General features: G+C 37.0%; 1 protein-coding gene and 1 long non-coding RNA gene across 3 annotated transcripts in view; one reads left to right on the forward strand and one right to left on the reverse strand.

Moving 5' to 3' along the window:
* Nucleotides 1–5049, forward strand: part of Itgb8 (integrin subunit beta 8) — a 93815-nt gene extending 88766 nt beyond the window's left edge. Inside the window, exons 13-14 of the mRNA XM_052184821.1 lie at nt 2109–2272; nt 2361–5049. Coding sequence (XP_052040781.1) covers nt 2109–2272; nt 2361–2483 — 287 coding nt within the window. The 3' untranslated portion in view covers nt 2484–5049. The remainder of the gene's footprint in view (nt 1–2108; nt 2273–2360) is intronic.
* Nucleotides 1–26941, reverse strand: part of LOC127686788 (uncharacterized) — a 102876-nt gene that overhangs the window by 64684 nt on the left and 11251 nt on the right. The window lies entirely within an intron of this gene.

Here is a 26941-nt window from a genome sequence, read left to right on the forward strand (position 1 = left end):
CAAAAACTACTTTTAAACAAAAATTAACTGGAGCACTCCCCCTCCTTCCAAAAGAACTCAAAACACACTTTGCACAGGTCTAAGCTGTAAAACCACCTATGAAATACAAACTATACTTGCAGTCAGATCTTTGGAAATGTTCCTATTGATTCTACTATTTCAAGAAATAGAAAACCTAGCCCTGGAGAAATAGGAGAGTAGAAATGTCCTGCACATCTTAGCTTCCCATATTTCATTCCCTTAGCCTACAGTGAATTTGGCTCAGAAAAAGATTCTCATGTGCTGCCAGCTCAGGCTGCAGCAATCTCTCCAGAAAGCCAAGTGCCTTTCTAATAAAGAGGGCCCCTACATATCATTAATTATGTTAAGTAAACACTACTCTGACTTAAGTGTTGTTGCAAACAGTGTTCCCTTAAAGCTCCTTAGAAAAAGACCTAGCCTGACCTCAGCTAAGAAAAGCATGACCAGAGGCAAATGTTGGACCATCATAACAACACTGGGGAAAAATGAATACAGACTTAAACCCTCAAAGGGTCCTTTGGCTAACACATTCATAATATTTGTGAAATGTATCAAAAACTACAGGACTTCCCTCCACTTGACAACTATTATGCAAGGAGAGGAAAAGAGCATTTGTTAGGCACCTTAATTATTTGTCCACTCAACCATTCTTACAGGGTCTTCTTTTAGTCCCTCTCATATCAGGCAAAAACCCAGGAGAAGGATCAAGCCACATGACCCTCTAAGGATTGGTTTAGCTTATGGAATAGACTAAGTCAGCCAACGGACATCACAATCTGTCAGGACATAAGCTATGAGGGTCACTAACCTGAAGGCAAACAGCTGCAAAAGATCAAATAGCACCACCTTTGGACACACATTTTGTATTCTGTCCTCATAATATCTTTAACAAGGAAGCATTAGACCAAACTGGCATCTGTTGTTCCCATTTCAATGAGTAGGAATGGGTGTGGTTTGTACTTCATCAAAGTCTTTTGTCATCAATCAGAAGCAATGGTTTCTATTAAGTCTACCTAGTTGTAGAGGATCCCTTGCCCCCATTGCTGATATCTTGCCTCATTTAAGAGGCATGCTAGGTTAGCATTGAGCATTGGAGCCAGAATCAGCCATGCCTGGATGCTACTATGCTCATGGCCTTGGCACATCCTTTCTGTAGATGCTCTTTCAGAGGCAACTGCAGCATTCAGACCATGTCCCTGAAGCGTGCAAATGGGTGGAGAAACACATGCTTCAGTCCTGGAAGTGTTTTATGAATCTGGGGCAGCTTGTGAGCTCTGTGGAATACCCACTATTGTGCAACCATATTCCTCAGAGACTAGAGTAGACCTCAGGCAAGCACAGAGCTTACAGATTTTTCCAGTGAGAGTTTGCCAGAGATCTGGTACTAAAACAAAGATCTAGCATGTTCCATCTCCTAACACAGCTTTTCTCTTTTCAGCCAGTGATCATTCGTTCATGGAAGAAAGCATAATGAATATGTGGCAGCAAACAGACTGGATTAGTAAAGTTAATTAGTAAAAATTGAGATGAGAGATTTGGGTATGGTCCAAGATGCAACACTCCTACTTCTCAGAGTCATGATGTCTAATATTAATGAAATCTTACACCAGGGTTTAGAGGAAATATTTATTTCCCTATTAGAGTAGTACTGAGTTCGCTTCTACAGATGTTTACTTTATTTTCCATTACTGCTGAGCAATAAAGGAGAAAAAAGCATAAAAGGAAAAACACATGCTAAATGCTTGGGGCTGTTCAATATCCTTTATAAATCATGTTTTCCACATAGTGCTAAACTGTGCACACCACTATAGCTCTCTTGTTCACTGTTCTAAACAAACTTACATATGGATAAGAGATTTGACATAGCAAGCTATAAAAAATGAAATATTTTAATTGTGAATATTCTATAAAGAAGGGTTCACTGTTTTGAGTAATCAGTATTATCAGCCTCCTATTTTGAAACTAGAGACTTGTAAATAAACCTGCTTCTATTATAGGAATGTAATCTGTACTTATTTGACAGAAAACTTTGATTTACTTTTTAAAACTTTTTTTTTAACCCATCAACTTGTTTCCTATTCTTGCAGAGTGTTTATCTGGCCCAAGCTATCTGCGAATATTTTTCATCATATTCATAGTCACATTCTTGATCGGGTTGCTTAAAGTCCTTATCATTAGACAGGTGATACTACAATGGAATAGTAATAAAATAAAGTCCTCTTCAGATTACAGAATGTCTGCTTCAAAAAAGGTTGGTGAACTTAGAGGACAGTTGTAAGTTACCATCCAGTTCTAACATTCAGCTCTTTTACTAATCTTAATATTTCTTCTCCATCAAGGATAAACTGATTCTGCAAAGTGTTTGCACAAGAGCTGTAACCTACAGACGAGAAAAGCCTGAGGAAATAAAAATGGATATCAGCAAACTAAATGCTCAGGAGGCTTTCAGGTGCAACTTCTAAAGAAAAATTAACAAACAAACAAAAACTATTGGAAGTTGGATGCTTTTACACAATTTATTCTAGCAAGTATAATATAAAAAAGTCACAGGAGGAGACGAATTATTGAAGAGTGTGCCATGAAGACTGGCAAGTGTCTTCATAACCATATGATTTACTCAGCTGCTGAAGTTTTCAGTGAACTTTGTGTCTTACTACTGTTGGAGACTAGTGTTGTAGCACTTTACTGTAATATATAACTTATTTAGATCAGCATAGAATGTAGATCATCTGGAAAGCACTGATTACACTTTACAGGTACCTGTCATCCCTGCGCTTCTCAGACAGACACACGGCTATGGAGCAGGTTGCATGGTGTCACCACCACAGAGCAGTGATCCTTGTGCACAACCTGCTGATGAAAAGCATCCAGGAGTAATTGAAAGTAATCAACCACACATAACAATTGGCATTGTCTAGCTGTGCACAACCAGTTGAGTAAGGGTTAGGGTTTCATTAGAGTTGGGGTGTACAGATAAACTTTAACCTAAGTGGTGTTGCTTTTGAAGCTGTGCAGTTTTGTGCATGCACTGGTCTGTTTTCTTCCCCTTTGAAGCTGCGTGGTTTTGTGCATGTACAAGTCTGCGTTCTTCTCTTTTGAAAAATGGATTTTGACTCCTATATCCTTTTCTTTTTGAATTTAAATTCTGTTTTTCTTTTTTTGGAATAAGTTTATAATGTCACAAATGACTGGATTAAATAAGTGCTAAGTTACTACTGCCATAGAAACCTATATGACAATGTAGGTGTCATGACAATGTCACTTTATTAGAATACTGGTTTTTAAAGCTGAATGTTAATAAGGGTCACTGTAAGGTGTCATCTAAGTCCATAGCTTTTTTGTCTGAAGATAGGTTATATTTTCTTGCCTGTCAAACTGGATGTATTGTTTCACTCTGTCATTGATCTAACCTGTAGCCTGAAATCCACAAGGTGTCTACAAAACTGCTTCAAGCAGAGTACCTTCTTTTCTGAGTATTTTCTCTTGATTTTTTACTCCAAGATGATGTCAACAGTTTTCAAATGGAAAGCTGTATTATTCTTGCCCTCCTGTGCACCCTAAGGGCATTCCTTGAATTATTCCAACCCTATTCATGAAAACTCACAAAAGTATAAAATTGATCAAGTGAGGGTAATATCTTGGAAACAAGCTAATCCTCCCCCATTTTGTTAGCCAGGAAATGGAGGCTCAGAAAATTAAAATGATTTCACAAAAACACAGATGCAAAGAAATGACAGTATCAGAGAAGAACTGTCTTCCAATTATAGGTCAGCATTGGACAATAATATTCTACCTCTTGAATCTGCAAAATATCCATGGAAAAATTTAAAATATGATTTATTCAAGTCCTGAGTATTTTTCTTGAGAATATTTCAAAGCAAAGTAAGAAAGGGAACTGTGCATAAGCAGCTTCTAGTTTTTCCCCACCTTCTGATAAGGCTTTGGTGCAGCCCTTCCCTCCACAGTGGCTACAAGAACAACCCTCCTGGAGCTGATCATGACTCAGCTTTGATCCAGAGGCTCATGACTTGAATTCTACATTTTAACAGTCTTTTGTGTAGCAAGTGTCTCACCAGTGACAACAGAGGAATCTAAAGAGTGTCTCTCCTCAGTTTGCTGCTCTCCAGCACTTGAAAGTCCTAGATATCAGCATGTTGATGAAGTCTAGCCTCCATTGGGTCTTATACCCTGGGGCCTGGAAAGCTGGAAAGTTATTCTCTAGCCAGCACAAATGTGTCCCTTAGCAGAGCAATGGCAGTGCTCTTGACTTGAGTGCTTATTCTCCCTCAACAGGAGATGGACATTGTCAAAATACTGTGACTGTGTCTAAAAGAAACTGTGCTCACTAAAGCTGATGTGAAAATCCTACTTTGCTGCTCAGAACTGGATCCTTTTATAAATACATAAATTAATGGATGCTTGGTAGTCCCTCCCCACCCCAAAGGAAGATATCCATTAATTAAATGCTAACAACTCAAAAGTGAGCAGTGTTTATGAACAATAATTTCCACATGAAATGAGCAAAAGAGCATACTCAAAGAGAATCCTTGAAAAACAAAAATTTGTACATTTTTAGGCCCTCACTAGTTTGCACTAATTTTAAGATTGATCAAGGCTGTTGTCACAGGAAAGATGAATTTCCTTGCCAGGAATTCAGTGCTGGATGATAGTATGTACTTACATGTGGAATGTCTTGTAGCCTCTCTTTCTTTTCTTTTTGTTAACTTAAAAAAACTAATTTTTAAAAGATCATAGGGCTTATATTTTACTTGAATAATTGTTCTGCTTAATAGTTTGTGAGAAGAGAATTAATCTTTGACTAGGTAGAATTAATTAACAGGTAAGGGGAAACAGGGTATTCTTAGATTAAATAATTTATGTACTTTTAAACTATTTGCAAATGCTATGACATGAGTCTTTTGAGTTGTTGATAGTAAACACAATTAATTGAATTTTAAATTGTTAGCAAAATGAATAACTTGAATAATTATTCAAAAATGTCCCATATTTCCATTACATAAGCAACTATATGCAAGTTATTTCTTCTGAGATATTTTTACATTGCAGTAAACATGTATTTATAAACATTTGATACAATTTTTACATATTTTCTACTATTTATTAAGCCATACACACTCTTTAAGAGACTTAAAGGTTTGTTAAAAATCTATGTCCCACATGTTCAATTTAACTTAGTTTATTAAAAATAACAAAAAAAATTTAGGTATCTCTGGGGGCAAATTTTTCAAAATTCACAAATTAAAATTGCATGTATATCAAATGCAAAACCACCAAAGAATAAAATTCAAATACCTTTTAATATTTACTAAATCTCCATTAAGGATACTCTTTTATATATCAACAGACATCTGTGATACACTGAAATCATTTATTCTTGCTAGATTATGAATGTTTTTCTCAGTAGAATTATATTTCTTCTGGTACTTGGTAGACTAGCTTATACTTAATGGCTCTTCCTTCCTTCCTGGCTCCTGTTTGTCCAATCCACATTTTTCTAGAAATTGCCCAGAAGCTTCAAGCCAATAAGCCTAATTTTGAAAAATAATAGCTTAACAATGAAACTAAGTTCTTCATTTCCAAAGATCTCTTATTAATGTTAACACTCATTTGGAGAAATACAGCCCCTCTGAAAACAAGGAATTTAAAATTTTCACAATGTTGTGATTTATGTTTTTGTAAAGGTAGTGACTCACTAGGAAGTTTAATCATATGCATACTGTATTCTCTTTGTTTACTCTTGAAATTTAGTTTACAGCTATCTTTATATCCTTATGACTGTAAAAACATCATTTTTTGTAGTGCAAATATTTTCAAAGTAATAGGACTAATATTCCTTCAAATCCTTTCCTTTTCTTCAATAATATCTGCATGGCAAATTAGTTGTGCATAACTGATTAGACATACCTACAGTGGGTCTTGCTGATTCTAGAAGACATTTTTTTTCAATTTAGCATCCCCCAAATTGTGAAATCTCTTAAAATTGTCATCTGCAGTGTAGTGTTTAAAGTTGTGTTGAGATAAACAGTATAGTAATTAAATATTCATGGATGCAGTCCTTTCCATATAAATGTTTATGATTTTGTTTGTGATGATATGTGAAGCCAATTTTTAATACAGTTGAACCACATGCCACTCAATGCAGACCTAACAGGCTATCAGCTCGGATCCTTTTGAATCTTTGAGTTACAAAAGCTCTTTTAGGATCCCATTTATACCTTCTGCTAATAGCACTGATTTAGGCAAGCTGAAGTTAACTAATAGTGTGGAGTTTCTTGAGATTTCATTTAAGGATCTTTAGCATTCCCATTCTTTTTGAAGAGGTTGTTTGAAATAATCATCTCACTTTTAAATAAGTTAACTGGAAAAAAGATGACATGAAAACATCATAGTTAGATTTCGCAACACTTTGTAAGTTTGATGCCAGTTGCCAGAGACTAAAATGATGCAACCACCTGGTCTTGAAAAGATTTCCTCTGAGACTGCAACTTTCTCACTTTCCTTATCCTTTGTGTTCCTTTGATGTTTTCTTTGGCTCAAGTAACTTTTTCTCTACAGCCCATGTGATGACTGTTTAAAAAAACTGCAGTTAAAATATAGAACTTTATGTGAAACAAGTGTTCAACTCTTTGGTCAGCTTTAGATCAAATATGTGAGAATAATAACACTACTCTATCTACCTGAAATACCTTCCTGCATAAAATGTGTCTTTGTAAGCTAACTCTTTCAACCATGTGTCTATTCTTCACAACCAATGTCAGTACAACTGTGTAACTCATCAGTATAAGAGAAAAAAGAACACTGCAATTATCAAGGATGGAAATCGTGATTTCTGTAAAGAACTTTACTGACTTTACACATATAAATGTGATTCTGAAAATATGTCTGCACAATGACAAGTATGGTACATAAATTTTTATTGAAATATTGAGTAAAATTATTTTCATTATAAATTATAAGAAAGTACAAATTTGCACATATTAATATAGAAAAATTCATTTTGTGTATATTTAACATATGTTTAAAGCTATTTTACATGTACTAGCTTCTTTATGAAGGTTTATAAATCTTTCAAAATCAATTAGACATGTTTTAGAATCAATAACAGTCTTTGTTTGACTTAACAAATACTGCCTTTGTAAAAACATTTAATATAGAATGTATTTTTAAATCAAGATATTTGAATATAAAATAGCTCAACGAAAAACAAATTTTTCATGAACACATTTTATGTTGTTTCTGGATATGATTATATGAAAGGTGAAATTGCCTTAAAGACAGAAGGTTGGCAAATATGACAATTTCATGTACTATACTATGAATCACTTTGCTTAACTGGTTGACTACTAACTTCTCTTTTATGTATTTATTAAAAGCTGACACTATAGATTGTTGTGAGATGTTTATTTTTCTAACAGAGCTTATAATAGTTGTGACACAGCATTTAATTGATATACCAGTCTGTTTAAATGTAGGTGTTAATCGATATAAAATTCTATGTTTTAAAATAAAACTTTAAAGATCTAATAAAAACATAAAGAATGTATAAGATTGCTCTTCATTTTCCACATGTTTCATGACCCTCCAAGCCTTACAAAACAGTACTAACGGGAGAGAATGTGGCAGTAATCACATGTTGTCACTAAAAGAGAGCACTGAATAATTTTTAAAAGCCACTGTCTTGAAGCTATGAGGACCACCTAGGAAGAGTTGTGACATCCTAAACTGCCCTTGCCCGTTTAGATGGTGCCTAATAATAGAAACAGAAAAAATACTCTAATGACAAAATATTAAAAAAGTTAGTCAGTTTTAACACTGGCATCCTCTACCTTCAAGACATTTCTATTATCAGATACAGAACACATTTGATATAAACACCATACTACTAATACCCAATTACTCATTTTAGAATGTCATTACTAAGCAATTGAAATTTATTAAAAAGTGTTCCAGCTTGCTTTCCTTTTAACGAAAGAGAAAGAGTAAAACAGAACAATGAAGCATATATTAAATACTAAATAAGACAGAGACTTTATCCTTAAGGAGCTCCTAACAATTTGGAGACGTTGTGTAAAGTTCAGAGAAAAGCTAACAAGAAAGCCCATCTCACAAGCCTTCATTTTTGAGAATTCATCCCAGTTGTGTTTGAACTACACCTAATCTTTGAGAGTCAGAGCTCTTCCCATCCTGTTTTAGTCATATAATCTTCAATATATTGAAGTTCAATAGAGTGAGTTTAATAGAATACGCTGAAATATCCTTTACAGCCAAAAGCAGATACAATAGAAATGAAGGAGGAAGTAATGTATACAAATCCAATTTCACTTTCTCTTTCCCCTTTTTATTGTCTAGGAAAACTAGAGAAAACTGCCTTGGCATAGAAACCATGTCCTGAGACTGGTAGATAGCTTCCTCTTTACCTAAAGGTGCTCACCTCACAGATCCCTGGCAAGTCAATTGTGTAGTTATACCATTTGACATGACAGTAGATAACCTGTATTCCACTAATTGATTCATTATATAATTTTCTCACTGAGAAAATTCCCCTTCATCAACATAAATATTATTTTCTCTAATTGTTCAAAGAAGAAAAATGAGTTCCATGGAGATTAAGAACTTATACAAAGCCAGTGTCTTCAATACTCAGGTCAACTTTTCATCTCACAAGTGAATGACATCATGTATTTTGAGGATAATAAACAAGTTCAGCTATCAGAGGCTCCTTTGACCCTGTAACTCCAGAAGACATGCAGTGAATAAAGTAAAAGAGCTGATGTGTGTGAACAAATGCTACATGGAAATAAAGGGCAACTGAAATGCTATATATACTAAGATGCCACAAGTAAGAGAGAACAGAAGACCCACACAGAATGACCTGGCCTCACAGGGAAATTGAGTGGACATGGAGAAGGGGAGAATCAAGGGAGACATAGAAAAAGGTAAAGCATGACCACAAGGCAGAGAGAGTGATACAAGGATAATGAAAATCAATGACCTATCATTCCCAGGTTATGAAGAACTTGGTGTGAAGGATAGGCCAAATTTTGCTGACTAGGAAGTAGTCATGCTGAAGATTTTATACTAAAAAGCACGTGTACACATATGCATGAAGACCAGAGGACAACATCAGGTATCTTAGGTGTCATTCCTCTGGTACCATCAATCTTTCTTTTGAGACAGGGTCTTCCACTGGCCTGGAACTCACTGAATAGGCAAGCCATCAAGCCTCAAAAATCTGCCTGTCTACCTTTCCTGGCAATGTGATAAGTGCATGCAATCACACCAGTTTTTTTTTAAGGTGGTCTCTGGGAGTTGAATTCAGATCCTCTTGTTTGCTGGACAAGCACTTTACAAATGACTAAGCTGGTCATTTCCAACTTAAAACTCAGCTTAAGAGGTAAACTGTGCTTTGATCATGCTCATCAAAAAAAGAATAAACAAGGTAAGATATCAAATATCAAGCATCATTAACCTTAATATTCAGCAAAAAAAAAAAAATCAGTTGTTTTTAGTGGGAAAGACTTATACATTTTTTAACAAAAATGAAAGAAGCCAGGGTAGAAACATTTATATTGGGAAGGTTTCGGCAAATTAAGATATGATATGGGGGTGACCATTTAAAACTGTGACAAACTGGAGTCTATATAAAAAGAACAGTTTTTCCAAGAGAATGTAAAGATCCAAACAAAAGCATAAAGAGAAGGACTATTGGCTACTAAAGAGAATGTCAAGAAAGCTTGGGAACCAAGTTGGTATAGGCAATAAAGGAGTTTCTTTAAGAGAACTCTAAGGTCTGTTCCAAAGGTCGCTCCTGGCATCTGTCCAAACTGGATCAAACTCCCAGACTGGTCTCACAAACCACATTATTCTTGCCAATCCTTGACTTGTAGACTAAATTCTCACATTATCAAAATATTTGGCCAGACCAAACTAAAGCAGGAAATTTTTAAACCACGTCAATGATCACACTTTCAACAATTCATAAAAATAAATCTAATTGAAAGAGCAGCAATATGTGTTTCAACTATTGCAGTCATATTTACAAGCCATCATGCACTGCATGAGAAAAACAAATGCACTTGTGTATTGCACTTGGGTCCCCTGCAGCACCCTGACATTGCTGCATTAGGGCCAGTCCTGTTCAGACCTCTTCTGGCCTTATTCAAATAAGTCCTCAAACCAGACTGGGAAGAGGAAAACTCTTTATTGGGCTTTTCATACTATGTACTGCATAGTTATAAATCTAAAATCACTGTAATTGCCACTAAAATAATATGAATAACCTACTTAAGAAAAACTTAATTTACTGATATGTTTTTCATTTTTTTCCATATTAAATGCATTGTAATCTGTGAGCCCTGGTATTGTTCACAGAGGAACCTGTGGGCCAGCAGTTGCATGAAGGGAAAGTCTCCTTTGACAATGAAACTTCTAGTATCTAGCTGTCTTGGCTAGTATTTTAATACTGTAAAGAGCAACCATGACCATGGCAGCTTTTTGCTTTTGTTTTTGTTTTGTTGTGTTATAAAGTCAGGGTTTCTTTTTATAGCCCTGGACCTTATTCTGTAGACAAGGCTGACCTCAAATTTAGAGATCCACTTGTCTCTGTCTCCCTGTTCTGAGATTAAAGGCATATGCCACCACCACCCAGCAACCATGGCAACTCTTATAAAGGAAAACATTTAATTGGGGATAGATTACAGCTTCAGAGGTTTAGTCTATTATCCTCATGGCAGAAAGCATGGTGGCAAACAGGCAGGCATGGTGCTGCAGAGGTGGCTGAGTGTCCTATATCTGGAATGGCAGACAGCAAGAAAAGAGCAGAGAGAGAGAAAGAGAGAGAGAGAGAGAGAGAGAGAGAGAGAGAGAGAGAGAGAGTAGACAGAGATATAAACATTGGCCTACACCCAACAAAGCCATACCTACTCTAACAATGCCAGACTTCCTAATCCCTGTCAAGGAAAGTCAATACCTAATGACCAACCAAATATATGAGTCTATGGGGGCCATTCTTTTTTAGACCACCACGCTAACCCAAATTTTCTAACTTAGAAACTCTAGAAATGGGGTCCAGTGATGTGTATTCAAGAGCTCTCTACATAGTTTCAATGACCATCAACATATGAGAATCACCCCAAAAATGACTGGGAATAGGTACCAGCAGACCCTAAGTTATGGGCAGTTTTTCCTGATTTCAATGAAAGCAGATTACAGCAGAAACAAACATCTGCTCATATGTACTAGGTGAACAAGGAGTAGGGGAGTAGTCTGATTGGAAATATAAATGGAAAAAAATAAATATGCCCAACTTAATTTTCCATGAAACTCCAGCTCTGGTATAAAAATCTAGGCACCTACCCTGCTAGACTTTTCTTGTACTGGTGTTTTGTACTGGTGCTTTGGTGCATTTCTCTAGCATCATTAAATGAAAATAGGCCCCAGCACAATTGAAAATATGAAAAAAAAACTTAAAAAAATGAAGATATGAAAAAATAGAGAAAAAAATATCTTCTCTTACAAGTGTTTACCAATTAGCTAGAGTGGAGAGGACCCTCCTGTCAAGATAGGAATCTAAGTGGACCTACTAGAAAAAGAGCGAAATAGCTTGATCCCAGAGAATATTTCAGGGGAATAAACAGCAGCCCAGGAGTGTCATTTTATATACTATCAATTAAAAGTTGCTGATTGCTGTATATTAGATACTGTCTTAGTTATGACTTCTATTGCTGTAAAGAGATACCATGACCATGGCAACACTTATAAAGAAAAACATTTATTTGGGACTGGTTTACAGGTTCAGAGATTTAGTCCATTATTGTCAGGACAGGAAGCATAGTGGTGCACAGGCAGACATGATTCTTGAGAAGAATCTATATCTGGATCTACAGGTAGCAGGAAGAGATACACTGGGCATAGCATGAGCCCTTGAAACCTCAACCCCTCCCTATCCCACCCTGCGACATTCTTCCTCCAATAAGGCCATACCTACTCCAAAAAGGTCATTGGTTCTAATCCTTTGAAATAATGCTATTCCCTATGAGCCTATAGGGGCATTTTCATTCAAACTATTGAAGATACTTTTTGTCCTTTTTTAATGATTAATAGGTTCAACCAAGTATATTAGATTAACACAAGTGGTAAACTAGAGTTTCCACATGCTATTTCAATAATATATTATTTATAAATTTGTTTTGCTTAAACTATGAGTTTCCAAGGAACAAGCATTTCTCTAAGTTTTTTCTTGAGAAATAAATATCCCTTAATTATTCTTGATACTTATTAGTATTTAATGCCTCAGGAAAGGTTAGAAATAGCGAAAGGTTGTCATAAAAATTTACTCTGTGTCTCTGAATCAGGAGTAGAACAAATAAATGACGAAAGAGGATGTAGGCATTGGCATCTACCTGTCAATGTGACCTGGGGTTTTGCTCAAGCAGCATTCCAGGACTGAAAGATTTTCACCTGTCACATGCAAATTTTCAGAATAAAAGGCATTAAGATTTTAGCTCCCTCCCTTAGGTCAGAGAAAAAGAGAGAGGCACAGAGACAGACAGAGAGGGGGGGAGGGTAAGGAGAAGAGAGAACAATAAAAAAGATTTATTATTATTTATTTTTAGAAATCCACTTCTGTGCTCTCTGTGGGTGAAGTAGGAGATATCCCCGCCAACTACAAGCTTGAAATGGATCAATGGATTTCTGGATCAATGGAAATAGATCAATGGATTCCTGGATCAATGGAAATGGATCAATGGATTCCTGATATTTAAGATACAGAGAAGTTCTATGCCTGATTCATGCCAGAAGTCTTGGCCATAGATTACGTCTAATAACATACAAGGTTATTATGCCTGCATCCTGTTTCCCAGGAAATGGGACAAAGCTGATCATGTTCTTCCTATGTCTGATTGCATGTCTATGTTCATTGTACAGTTTACTACATAATTTGAAGCAACAATCAGAATATTCTCAGGAATAATTGGACATAACTCACAACCCTCTATTACCTGACCAAAAAAATTTTTAAAGATTATTGACAAAAATTTAATAAAAATTTGTATATCATTAGAATTTATGTTTTTGTACATTTCAAGTTAATGAGATTACTTTGCATACAAAAACATCTGCCTTGATTTACAAATTGATTCTTCAAATACTGGTTACTTCTCATTTGACAATTTCCTATATTCTTTTTATTATACTACAAATTTTAGTGTTTTAAGGCAAATCTGATGCTTTTAGTATTTAAAATATCCCTAATGCTATGTATTTGCTCTTGGGTAGCCAGGAAAATACTGTCAGCAAGCTTAAAGCTGTTATTGCTTTGTCCTCTAATGACATGAATTCCATCTGGAAAGTTATGTAGAAAGTTACCAGAATAGTAACTGCACATGCTTCCCCTTTCTATTTCCTAAGTTAATAAAAGATAAAGATGCCATTTAAATTTCTTCCTACCTCATTAGTCATTTAAGGCTGAACATATATTCTGTATTTTGGCAAAAGGAATAATGATGGTCTAATTAGTGAGAGAAGAATAAAGGGAACCCACATACTTCCAAAAAACTACAGAAAGCAAAATAGGTTCTTAAAAGTAGTGGTGACTAATGGTGGCCTCATGTGTTCAATATTGGTGTGGGCTGCTCAAGAACAGAGGAGAGACAAGTGGAGAATGTTATAAGCAAAATCATCATCACATCACCACCACCAGACACACATATACATGCATACATGCATACACATACACGCATGCTCACACTTATGCACACACATGTACACATACATACACACAAAGGCATTTGCATATTTATGCACACAAATACATTCTATATGCTAGGTAAGCTGTAACATCAGTCTCAACACAGCTTTCCAGAGTCTCTTCTGGATTTTATTAAGAATATATCATTAATTTATCACATGGGCAGATGTGAAGTTTACTGCTCAGTGAGTTTTGAGAAACATTTGCACCCAAGACATCCTGAGTCAGATTCTAAAGCATTTCTGATCATTTAGAAGATCCTTAACCCCTTTCCCAGTCAAATAATCCCCTCCTGTGATGGTTAATCATACAGCAAACTAAGGGCCACAGCACCCTTATCTCTAGCCATAGATTACTGTGGATATTTCAGAGAAGGTGCTTTTCAAATGAGGCTTTTGTTTGAATCTGTGGACTTTCAGTAAAGCAGTTTGATCTCCTTAATTTGAATTGGCCTAGACCAGTGAATTGAAGGCCTGACCACATCAAAAGTATGATCTCACAGAGACACTAAATATTCTTTTTTCTTTGTATTGAATATCTTATTCATTTACATTGTCAATGGTAAAACCTTTCCCAATTTCCCCCTCCCCAAAGCCCCCTCCCCAAAGATTCCCAACCTCTCCTCCCACCCCCTGCCTCCATGTATATGCCCCTCTACCCAATACACTCCCACCTCCTCCCCCAATCCCCCTCCCCCATCCATTTCCTTTGTTGGGGCCTCTATTGAGCCTTTACCTGACCAAAGACCACTCCTCCCACTGATGCCCAACAAGGCATTCCTCTACCACATTTTTGGCTGGAACCATGTATACCCCTTGGTTCATGGTTCCGTCCCTGGGAGACTTGGGGTATCTGGGTTTCCGAAGTCATTGTTCTTCCCATGGAGCTGTAAACCCCTTCAGCTCCTCCGGACCACCCTCCAGCTCCTCCATTGGGGACCCCAAGCCCAGTCCAATAGTTGGTTGCTAGTTTCTGCCTCTGTATTTGTAGAGTTCTGGCAGGTCCCCTCTGGAGACAGCCATGGCATGTTCCTTTTGGTACATGCTTCTTGTCGTAGTGTCGGGATTTGTCGACTGTTTATAGCATGAATCCCCAGGTAGTCTCTGGGTGTCCTTTACTTCAGTCTCTGTTCCACACATTGCCTCCCTCATTGCTCCTGTAATTATGTTCCCTTTCTCAGAGGAACCATAGCACCCTCACTTAAGACCCTATTAAAAAATGGGGTACAGAGCTAAAGAGAGAATTCTCAACTGAGGAGACTCAAATGGCTCTAAACAACCTAAAAAAAAAATGTTCAGCATCCTTAGTTATCAGGGAAATGCAAATCAAAACAACACTGAGATTCACCTTACACCAGTCAGAATGGCTGGGATGAAAAACTCAGGAGACAGAAGATGCTGGAGAGGATGTGGGGAAAGAGGAACACTTCTCCATTGTTGGTGGGATTACAAGCTAGTAAAACAACTCTTGAAATCAGTTTGGTGGTTCCTCAGAAAATTAGACATAATACTACCTGTGGACCCAGCTATACCACTCCTGGGCATATACCCAGAAGGTGCTCCTACATATAATAAGGACACATGTTCCACTATGTTCATAGCTGCCTTATTTACAATAGCCAGAAGCTGGAAAGAACCCAGATGTCCCTCAACAGAGGAATGGATACAGAAACTGTGGTATTTATACACAATGGAGTACTATTCAGCTATTAAAAACAATGAATTCATGAAATTCTTAGGCAAATGGATGGAACTAGAAAGTGTCAACCCAGTCACAAAAGAATGCACATGGTATGCACTCACTAATAAGTGGATCCTAGTCCAAAAGCTCAAAATAAACAATTTACAATTCACCCAGCACAGGAAGATCAAGAAGAAGGAAGACTTAAGTGAGGGTGCTATGGTTCCTAAATATTCTTAATACACTGCCTTCTGCAAGGTTGGCTTATCCTGTTTCTGTTCAACTGCTACTGGACTTGGTTATATCTCTGTTCCTATCAGAATTTTGACTTGCCAGGCCTCCATGTTAGTCACGCTAGTTGTACTTTAAGCAACTAGTTAAAAAAGCAAATGCCATAGGTTTTGTTTCTCTGAAAGACCATAACTTTCTTATTAAAATTTCCATTAAAGATAATCTCACTTATTATTAAAATGTAAGCTTCTTGCAAAACACTGAAATACCAAATCTGTTGTGTTATTTAAATTGTATTTGCTTTCTTTAAACTCAAGTTCATAGGAGTAATTTACAGGAAAAAGTCACTAACTTCAAGAGTATAATAATTAGACAGATATTAGGTAAAGTATGTGTATGGTAGTAAAACCCTTACTATGACCAGCATATATTTCCAAGCATCTCAAGAGTTTCCAAAGACCTTTATAGTCAATCCCCTCTTCCTACTTGTTCTCAATCCTGGATAACCATAGTGATTCCTATATCCTCTTTTGCAAGCTGTAGTAAGTATGGAATTGTGCCCTGTATAGCCCATTACATGGCTTCTTTTTTTTCACTTAGCGTAATGATTTTGAAATTTAACTGTGACCATGTATATATGTATATGTATATATATATATATATATATATATATATATATATATATATATATATATATATATACACTTAGTATTTATCTTCTGCCAAAATCCCACCACAGTTTGATTTTACCACTTTTGGTTAATATCTTGTTTTAATTTGCTACATTTTTAAAAATGTTTTATTTAGAGGGACAGGGAGAGGAGTTTCAGGTGCATGCATAGAGGAAAGAGAATAACTTGGAAAGACTGGTTCTTCTCCTCCACTATGTGGATCCTGGGAATTAAACTCATATCATAAGGCTTATCAGCTGAATGATCTCTCTGGCCATACCTAATATGTTTGATGTATTTCTGTCCAGGTGAGAATGTGTGAAAGTGCCATCCACATTCATATACAGAATACAGCTCTTTGTGTAGAGCTGTGTTTCTATGTGTCTTATTTAAATGCCTAGGAATAGGATCATAGGGCAAGCGGTAAGCATAAGCATCATTGTTAGACATGACCTAGCTCGTTGCAAATGGCTGTGTCATTTTCAGCAACAAAGTAAGAGTGTTCCAGGTTCTTCCCTCCTTAAGAAGGCTTGGTACTGTCAGGTTTTTAAAAGCCATCCTAAAACTGTGGGGGTGTCTCAGTCAGTAAAGCACTTGCCAAGCACAAGTAAGGACCTGAGTTCTTTGGGTCTCCAGCACCCTTGTATAAAGCCAGGCATGTTACAGTGCATTTGTGATCCCAGTTGTATGGAGACAGAATCAGGAGGATTCCTGGGGCTTTCTGGCCAGCAAGTCAATCCAGATCAGTAAGCTTCAGGTGCTGTGAGAGACCCTACCTCAGAAAATAAGATGGATAACAACTGAGGAAGACACTGACATCAAACACTGACATCAAACACTGACTTCTGTATATACAGAAAAAAACTCTAAAGGGTATATTCAGCTAAGACATTGAGGTCCTTTTAATGTATTTTCTGCTATCTCTGTGGTTATTCTCCAAGATAAATCCCAAATGATCCCAAGATATTAATTTTCATACTCCTATATGTTTCCCTCCTAAATTGTAACTATCAGGACACCATAGAAAATTTCTGAAATTAAGTCATAAAACCATTACTGTTGCTTCTTTAATGTCTTTTGACTTGCTCATTTTGATGGAAACCAGCTGACATGTTAGGAAGACATTCTCAAAACCCCATAGGGAGAGCCACAAGATGAAGAAAGTAGGCCTCCTGACATCAGCCAATGCTAGCTTGTCCAGTCATGTGAATGAACAGTTGGAAAACAAACCCTCAGTGCCAGCATACATTTCAGAGTCTTTAGCCTTGGCCAACATCTTGACTTCATCTTCAACTAGAAACCAAGACTACTTAACTTAGCTGCTTCAGAGTCCTGAGCTATAAATACTATTAGATAATAAATGCTTACAGTTACAGTTATTCTGTGCCAGTAACTTTTATGGTTGTATTACTGTGCAATAATAGTCAACACACAAAATATTCTCTTCTGAAAACTGTACAAATAAATCATTGTCAATGTGACTGGATTTACAATTACTATGGAAACAATCTTCTGTGTGTGTCTATGAGGATATCTTCAGGAAGATTTAAGTGAGAAGGGAAGACTTCCCTTGCATACACATAGTATCCCCCCATGTATTGGACCCCAAAACTAAATAAAGAAGAGAGGGCAAACTCTAAACCAACACATGTTTGTTTCCTGAGCAAAGACAATGTGACCAGCTGCCTACACACCTCCCACCAATACTGTCCCAATCACAATAGACTGTACCCTGGAATCATGAGCCAAACTAAACTTAAGTTTGCTTTGTCAATTATTTGTTAAGTCTCAAAAACTATTACCAGCCTTAGAAGCCACTGAGTGTGGACACTTGCCTCATCTTTGTCTTTAAATCCCACCTTCTGTTTCCCCAAGAAATAAAAGTTTCACAATTCACTCTCCTTAGGAACACCATTATGGAAAGGTACTTCCCTCCAGAATCTGAGGTTAAACCTTTAACCCTGGTGGAGGCAGAACGTTCTAATCTGCTCTATCTTAGTTAGGATTTCTATCTTTGTAAATAGACAACATGACCAGAGCAACTCTTATAAAGAAAAACATTTAATTGGGACAGGTTTACAGTTCAGAGGTTTAGTCTGTTATCATGGCAGGAAGCACGGTGACATGCAGGCAGACATGGTGCTAGAGAAATAACTAAATCTGGAAATGCAGGCAACAGGAAGAGAAAGTGACATTGGACTTGCGTTGAGCTTCTGACATCCCCCTAGTGACACACTTCATCCAACAAGGCCCCATCTCCCAATAGTGCCACCCACTATGAGCCTATGCGGGTCATTCTTATTTAAACCATCACATCCTCCAAAAATTAGAATGTTTGATACTATTATCTCCCCGCTTTACAGTGAATGCAAATGGGTCTCTCAGTTACCAGTCCAGGAGACCATCCCATAGGAATCCTGATTACCTTAAAACAGGCTAAGAATATAGGGGTAATAATTATTTTCTTAATAAGACAACACACATATACTTTCAAGAGTCCCTTCCCCAGTGCTACAGCTTGTGAGTATTCACTGCAAAGCATGACTTTTTTTCTAAGTTACGACTCAAAAGTGTAACTTTCCTTTGCTTTCTCTAGCTCTTAATCTGCTCTCATTGTTGCTGATGCTGTTCTTGCTGTTGTTGTTTATTTGCATTGAACATATAACTAAGAATCATATGTGGTCAATGTAGCCAGGACAGAGCTGAAGTGAAGAAATACAAACAAGCATCTCATTGTTTTTATTGCCAGGATGAAGGCATCAGACTTTGACCATTAAGTTATTAGTTGTAAGCTCTTCACAAATTTCTTATGTTGAGTTGAGGAAATTCCCTTCTGTTCCCAATTTACTGAGAACTCTTCCAGGATAAATAATTTTATTAAATTCCATTACTGAGTGTACTCACTGGATAGTATTCTGATTGTGTTTGGGACTTTTGATGTGGTAACTTGCATTCATTGGGTTTTTTGTGGTTGTTTTGTTTTAAACTCTTTACCCACCCACCTATTTTGAAACTCCTCCATAGCAGAAATTTACTTTCCATTTTTAGCCATATTTGGGAGGAAGTACAGTAAACCATAAACCATGTTCTGTTCTATTTCTTTGGCCAATGCTTCTACTCAGAGTTGCAAGATTTTTTTTCCACTCACTTCCTGGGGAGTCTCTCTCTGGTTCAGAAGCAGTTTTACTTCCGTTTCCTCTTGTCTCATCTCTATAGGTCAAAATTTTGGACATAAGTTATATTTTAATCCACTTTTAAATCATAAGAAGTCATATTATGAAGAAAGAAATTGCCAGAGACTGGATTAAAAAGTAAACAAACCAGGAGAGGAAAGAAAGAGCTAGTAAGGCCAGGTAGAATATTTGGAGCCACAGTGGCATTTTCTCCTAGCATAGCATAAGGGACAGCTTTCTGCAGCTGTGAGGAGATTCCAGTCACATTATTTTTATTATCATGGATGAGCCTCCTCCCACCCTTCCTGTTCTTGGGACATTTCTAGAACACTGTACTCATTTCTTTTCTTTCTGCTGAACTGTGACTATAAAAAAAACCTCCTGTTCCTTCAAAAAGCCTTTATAAAAATATGTAATTGAGAATAAGGCAAAATGTTGCATTTATTTAATAAAAATTACTCTGCAACATTTTGCATGGGACACTTGGGTAAGTGGCATTCAGTCAAGTACTAAAATGACTGGTCACATAAATACATAATTTAGCATTGTTTTACACAATCAATTTCTTTTCTAATAGTGAAATGTAACCCAAATTTGTTTAAAAGTCATTTTGCAAATTTTCTCTTCATGATTGTGAAGAAGAACCCCTTAAAGCACAGCAAACTGGTTTTCATTAAAACTTAAAAAATAAAAGCACCTTGGTCAAGCAAGCTCTGAGAATTAAAACAATATGCAAACCTAAACAGTACAGATTTGGCACAGAGGGGCTTCCCTGTGGTTGAGCTGGTAGTGCTTAGGAAGTATCCTGTCACCTATACTTTAGGGCTTTTGCCTTAGTTACAGTCTTCCGATGATTATTAAATTATGTGGATATAGAACTTCAAATTTCTAAGCATCTCCTTTTAAAATGTTTGTTGTAGTGTGTGAACGTACTAGAGTGGACGCCTGGGAAAGCAGAACTTACCCAATGTTGGATCAGAGCTATTTCAACCTCCCAATCAGCGTCTCGAGTCACAGTGGTAAAACTTTGGTGATTTCCATTATCCAAGATGAAAAACAAAGAATAAAGTCTTATACTGTAAGTAAGAGTGGGGATTTTTCTCTTGTTACAGAACTCAGCTAAGTCAAATTCAGCTGGAATTTAGCAATGCTAACATCAAGAATCAACTGTATGTATGTTTCAACAGGGATTATAGGACCCAATGCATTATGAATCTCAATTTTATATTACTTAAAATCAAAATTTTTGTGAGTCTTAATTCTACCTTGAAAAGTTCTGGAACCATATGTCTGAAAAACCCTTTTTTGGTCCTCAGAATATCTAAATTTTGGCATGTTTTTCTAGTTTAGCCTTGTCAACATTAAGTAAATAATTTATCAGTCCTGGGGAAGATGTAATAGTAGAAGAATAAACACCATAATACAGTTTACAACAAGAATGCTTTTAAAGCATACAGCTGTGTGTAGAGCTCTTTCAGCGATCACTTATAAATCATCCCTAAAAACCAGTCAGGACAATCCACAAGCATTACAGACAATAGGATATGTAGGCAGAACCCTAAGGCAGAGGATCCTCTTGCCACCTCTTGCTTAGCACACTCTCTCCACTACACACAGCAGGCTAGCGTCTGAATGGTCTTTGTTCATATACTTATCTTTCTAAAGTATTTTGGCTATAATATCTGAGAGGATTTTAAAAACAAGGAGAACAAATAGACTTGAAAACACTCATTAGAAATATCAAGTATAAATAAGTCTAAAAGTGCTTCATGAGGCATAGGAAAAAACAGTGTGAAGCATAGATGCAAGTTAGTGGCCTATGAGATATGTCAGACATAAATGTTAACAGATGGGGATGAACAATGCAAAAGACATAAATAAATGCCCTACTAAATATTAATGAGACATGAGATAGCAAAGGAAATGTTCCTGAGAAACTGAGTATTTGCTAGATATTAGATTGCTCTTGCTGAGGGTGACATTTGTAGATAGAATCCACAGCTTCTAAGAAAGCAAACAGAGATTTGCAGCCTGCTCCTGTGTTTCTTCAAAAACCCCACAATCTATTGATTCTGACCCCTTCCACGTTTTTGAGTCCCTTGGTCACCTTCAGTTCTGTCTTTGTGATCATTCAAACAATGATTACAGCTAAAAGACAGAGAAAAAATAAGTCATAGAAGCATTATGTGAGAGAACTCTTACGGTGTGGGCCTGCTAACCCTCCATCCTGTCTTAATCCACCCTGTGTATTCATCTTGATGTCATTCTGTAGACTGGCTCAATGTACTTGAACAATTTTAGTTGATTCTATTCATTGTTCTGCTCTGTGACTTCAGGGATAATTCATGTAATTATACACTTGGAGGCTACCTTTCCATCAAGGTAATTTCCCTGTGTTACCCCTATGCTTTCCAAGCATCTACTCAGCCTTGTTGCCCTTGTGTAGGGGCAGTAGATGTCTAGGGATTCTTGCAAGCCCCAGATACTACTTACAAGTGCCACGCATTTGAGGTCTCTCAATCCCTCAAAACCCAAGCCACAAAGTAACTCCCCAGATAAAAGGCTTTCTTTTTGAGGACACCAACTTTCCTTATTCAGTCTTCTCTTACTCTTTTGTTGCTCTTTGGTCATGAGTCTTCCATTTAATTATCTTCTTTATTCATGATTATTTGCTCTCTGTCTGTCTGTCTCTCTGTCTCTGTCTCTCTCTGTCTGTCTGTCTGTCTCTGTCTCTGTCTCTCTCTCTCTCTTTCTCCATCCCCATCCCCATCTCTCTTTCGGCTTGTTTCATAATTATAAAACTATTCATAGAATTACATTCTTAACTCTATAATGAAGTAATACAATAAAAAGTGAATAATTATCTTTGTTCTATATTTCAAACAATGTTTTATTAGATACAAGTAGTTTATTGGAAAGAAATGCATGAACTCAAAACAGGGGAGCCACAGAAAGCAAGTGACTTTGGAATATATAACTTTCTAAATAAACCTCAATTGAGAAAATATTTTTCCTCTGTTTGGAAAAAGAGAAAATAGCAATCATAAATTAGCTGGTTTTATTTATTTATTTATTCAATTATTCATTTATTTATAATATTGTGGGTATGTAATACTGAGCACTAGCCATAGAACAGCAGTTCCCAAACAGTGGGTCATGACCTTTGATGGGTGGACCAACCCTTTCACAAGGGTCACATATCAGATATCCTATATGTCAGATATCTATATTATAATTCATAACAACAGCAAAATTACAATTATGAAGTATCAACAAAAATAATTTTATGGTTGGGGATCATCACAGCACGAGGCACTGTAGTAAAGGGTCTCAGCATTAGGAAGCTTGAGAACCACTGGCTTAGAAATGTTCTGCAATATCATCCTTTTGGTTCACACTTCCAACTCTAACCTTAGCATGCCTGTTCCCCCACATCACAGACATACCTTCCTCCCAGGAAGACTGTTCTAACCAAGGATAAGCGGGAGTCCCTTGCCCCAATACCCATGCCATCTGAGACCCCACAGAGCACAGGAGATATGGGATCTGCCCCACTCTGCCAGAGGCCCAGCACCTTTCTGGTCCCACCTCCAATTGCAATGGCAGATCAGCTTGCACACTCTCCCACTCCACAGCTCTGCCTGTCTCCCAGGAGGACAGCTCTAACAAAGGATGCAGGATGCCTGCTCTAAACAACATCACAGGAAGCCTACTCCAACCAAAGACACAGCACTGACTGCCTCCCAGTAATCCTGTTCTAACCCAGGACACACAGCTCCACATACCTCAGGGAAGGCCTGTCCCAATCCAAGACATCCAGGCCAGTTAACACCAGAGATAACCAGAAGGCAAACGCAAGTGCAAACATAATCAACAGAAGGCAATGTAATTTGGCACCCAGATCTTCTACTACATCAAGCCCTGGATACACTAACACACCTGAAGAGCAAGATTCTGACCTTAAATCCTATCTCATAAAGATGATTGAAGCCTTCATGGAGGATATAAATAATTCCCTTAGAGATATACAGGAAAACACAAACAGGAAGAAGCTCTTAAAGTGGAAACAAATGAATGTCTTAAGGAAATACAGGAAAATATAATCAAACACATGAGGGAAATGAACAAAATGATCTAAGACCTAAAAAAGGAAATAGAAACAATAAAGAATCACAAATGCAGGCAACATAGGAGATGGAAAACCTAGGAAAGAGAACAGGAACTACAGATGTAAGCCTCACCAACATAATACAGTAGATGGAAGGGAGAATGCCAGGTGTAGAAAATACCATAGAAGATGATGATACATTGGTTAAAGAAAATGTATAAAAACTTTAAACATTTCTAACCAAAAACATCCAGGAAATTTGGGACATAATGAAAAGACAAAACCTAGGAATAACAGGAAGAAAAGAAGGAAGGTGAAGATTCCAAATTCAAAGGGCCAGAAAACATCTTCAACAAAATCATGGGATAAAACTTCCCTAACCTAAAGAAAGACTGGACCACAAAAGAAAATCCTCCCACCACATAATAATCAAAACACTAAATGTACAGAACAAAGAAAGAATATTATAAGTGGTAAGGAAAAAATGTCAACTAACATACAAAGGCAGACCTATCAGAATTACACCTGACTTCCCAACAGAAACTCTAAAAGCCAGAACTTCATGGACAAATGTCTTGCAGACCCTAAGAGACCAGAGATGCCAGCTCAGACTACTATACCCAGCAAAACTCTCAATAATCATAGATGGAAAAACCAAGATACTCCATGATAAAGCCAAACTCAAATGATATTTTTCTACTAATCCAACCATACAGGGGATACTAGAAGGAAAACTCTAACACAAGGAATGTAACTATACCCAAGAAAGCACAAGAAATTAATCATCTCACAATAAACCCAAAAGAAGAGAAACACACATGTGTGCACATTCATAGTACCACTTCTAACAACAAAATAACAGGAACCAAAAATCATTGCTCATTAATACCTCTCAACATCAATGGGCTCAATTCCCCAATAAAAAGACACAGGTTAACATACTGAATTCTGCTGCATACCAGAACATACCTCAGCAACAAAGATAGATGCTACCTCAGGCTAAAGGGTTAGAAAAAAGTTTTTTAAGCAAACAGTCCCAAGAAACAAGTTTGAGTAGCCATTATAATATCCAAGAAAAAAGACTTTCAACCAACCTTAGTCATCAGGGAAATGCAAGCCAAAACTACCCTGAAATTCCACCTTACACGAATCAGAATGGCTAAGATCAAAAACTCAAGCAACAGCACATTCTGGCAAGGATGTGGAAAAGGGGGAAAACTCCTCCATTATCAGTGGGACTGCAAACTTGTACTACCATTCTGGAAATCAATTTGGCAGTTCCTCAAAAAATTGAAAATAGTTCTACCCAAAGACCCAGCTATACCATTCTTTGTCATATACTCAAAAGATGCTCCAACATATTACAAGGACCCATGCTCAATTATGTTCATAGCAGCCTTATTCATAATAGCCACAAACTGGAAGCAACCCAGATTTCCCTCAACCAAAGAATGGATACAGAAAATGTGGTTCATTTACAAAATGGAATATTATTAAGCTAATAAAAACAAGAATATCATGAATTTTACAGGCAAATTGATGGAACTAGAAAATATCCTGAGTGAGGTAACCCAGACCTCATACATCACATATACTCACTAAATGGCTATTAGCCATAAAGTACAGAATACCCATGGTACACCCCACAAACCCTAAGAGGTTAAATAAGAAGGTCGGGCCATGTGAGGATGCTTAAATTCCACCTAGATGGGGGAACAAAATAATTATGGGAGACAGAAGGAGAGAGGGATTTTTGTGGGAAAGAGGAATGGGAGGGGGGAAAGGGGGGCAGAATCAGGTATGGGGGAAGACAGATGAGTGGCCTAAAGGATCTGGAGAATGAATGGAAATATGCAGCTGCCAGCAGTGGACAGTGGGGGGAACCTCTAGAATGCCCCAGAGACCTGGGATGGGGGAGGCTCCCAGGACTCAGTGTGGGTGACCTTAGCCAAAATGCCCAACAATGGGGCTATGGCACCTGGAGAGACCACCCCCAATAATCAGATTGAACGCCAGTGGAGAAATGGGGGGACCACCTACAAAATTTTCAATATAAAATTGCTTCTGTCTAAAAGAAATGTGGGGACAAAAATGGAGCTGAGATTGAAGGAATGAATGGCAAGCGACCTGCTCAACTTGTGATTCATCCTATGGGCAGTCCCTGCCACTATTACTGATGCTGTTTTGCTTGTAGACAGGAGCCTAGCATGGCTGTCCTCTGAGGAACTCTACCAACAGATTACTAAGACAGATGCAGATACAGTCAAGCATTGGACTGAGGTCAGGGACCCCTATGGAAGAGTTAGGGGAAGGAATGAAAAATCTGAAGGGGAGGGCAAACCCATAGGAATACTAAGGGTATCAACTAACCAGAACTCCTGAGACTAAGCCACTAACAAAAGAGCACACACAGGCTAGTCAAGTCCCTAGGCACATATATAGTAGAAGACTGCTTTGTCTGACCTCAGTGGGAAAGGATGTGCCTAATCCAATAGGGCCTTAAAACCCCAGGAAAGGGGGATGGGAAGACACTATTTCAGAGAAAAAGTAGAGTGGGGATGGGGAGGACCAAGGGGCAACATTTGGGGTGTTAATTAATTAAGTTATAAAAAAAATAAGGAATGTTCTCCTGATCTGAATAAGTGGAACTGCACAAGGTTCTTCCTATGTATACAAATTAAGTTAATTCTAACATGAAATAAACTTAGATTCTAAACCCTTGCCTCTTTATCAACAGTTTACTACATTTATGATAAAGTAATTCTGTTCTGTTAAACCATGTATTTGTCACACAGATCCCTTCTCCATAAATATCATTTGTTTGTAGTTTCTTGATAACAGAAAAATTAGATAAAACAGAATAAGTCAATTCAGTGACCAAGGTTAATTTGTAAACTAAGTCTAGTAAGCATAAAAAAAGACATCACTTAATATCAAAACCATCTTAATATTATATTAAATATAAAGTTAAATATAAATAAAGGTAGTTAAGGCACTGTTAGTATTTAGTACTATTCAAAGTAATCTTAAGATATATTTTTGGTGTTCATTGGAATTTCTTAAGAAATAAGTATTACATTGCTAGTTTTATGATTATAAAACCCCTTAGTCTGTCTATGCATCAGTTACTTCATCACATAAAAATTAAAATAAATATTTTATATGGTGATTGAAATATTTAACATTATAGATGCATTTAAGTGCCTAATCTTAAACATTTGCCTTTCTTCATTTGGACCTTATTCAGGACTTCTTTGATATTTTTTTCTATGACAGTTCAACCTTT

This window comes from Apodemus sylvaticus, chromosome 6 (assembly GCF_947179515.1).
Source record: "Apodemus sylvaticus chromosome 6, mApoSyl1.1, whole genome shotgun sequence".
In the NCBI taxonomy this organism is placed as follows: domain Eukaryota; kingdom Metazoa; phylum Chordata; class Mammalia; order Rodentia; family Muridae; genus Apodemus; species Apodemus sylvaticus.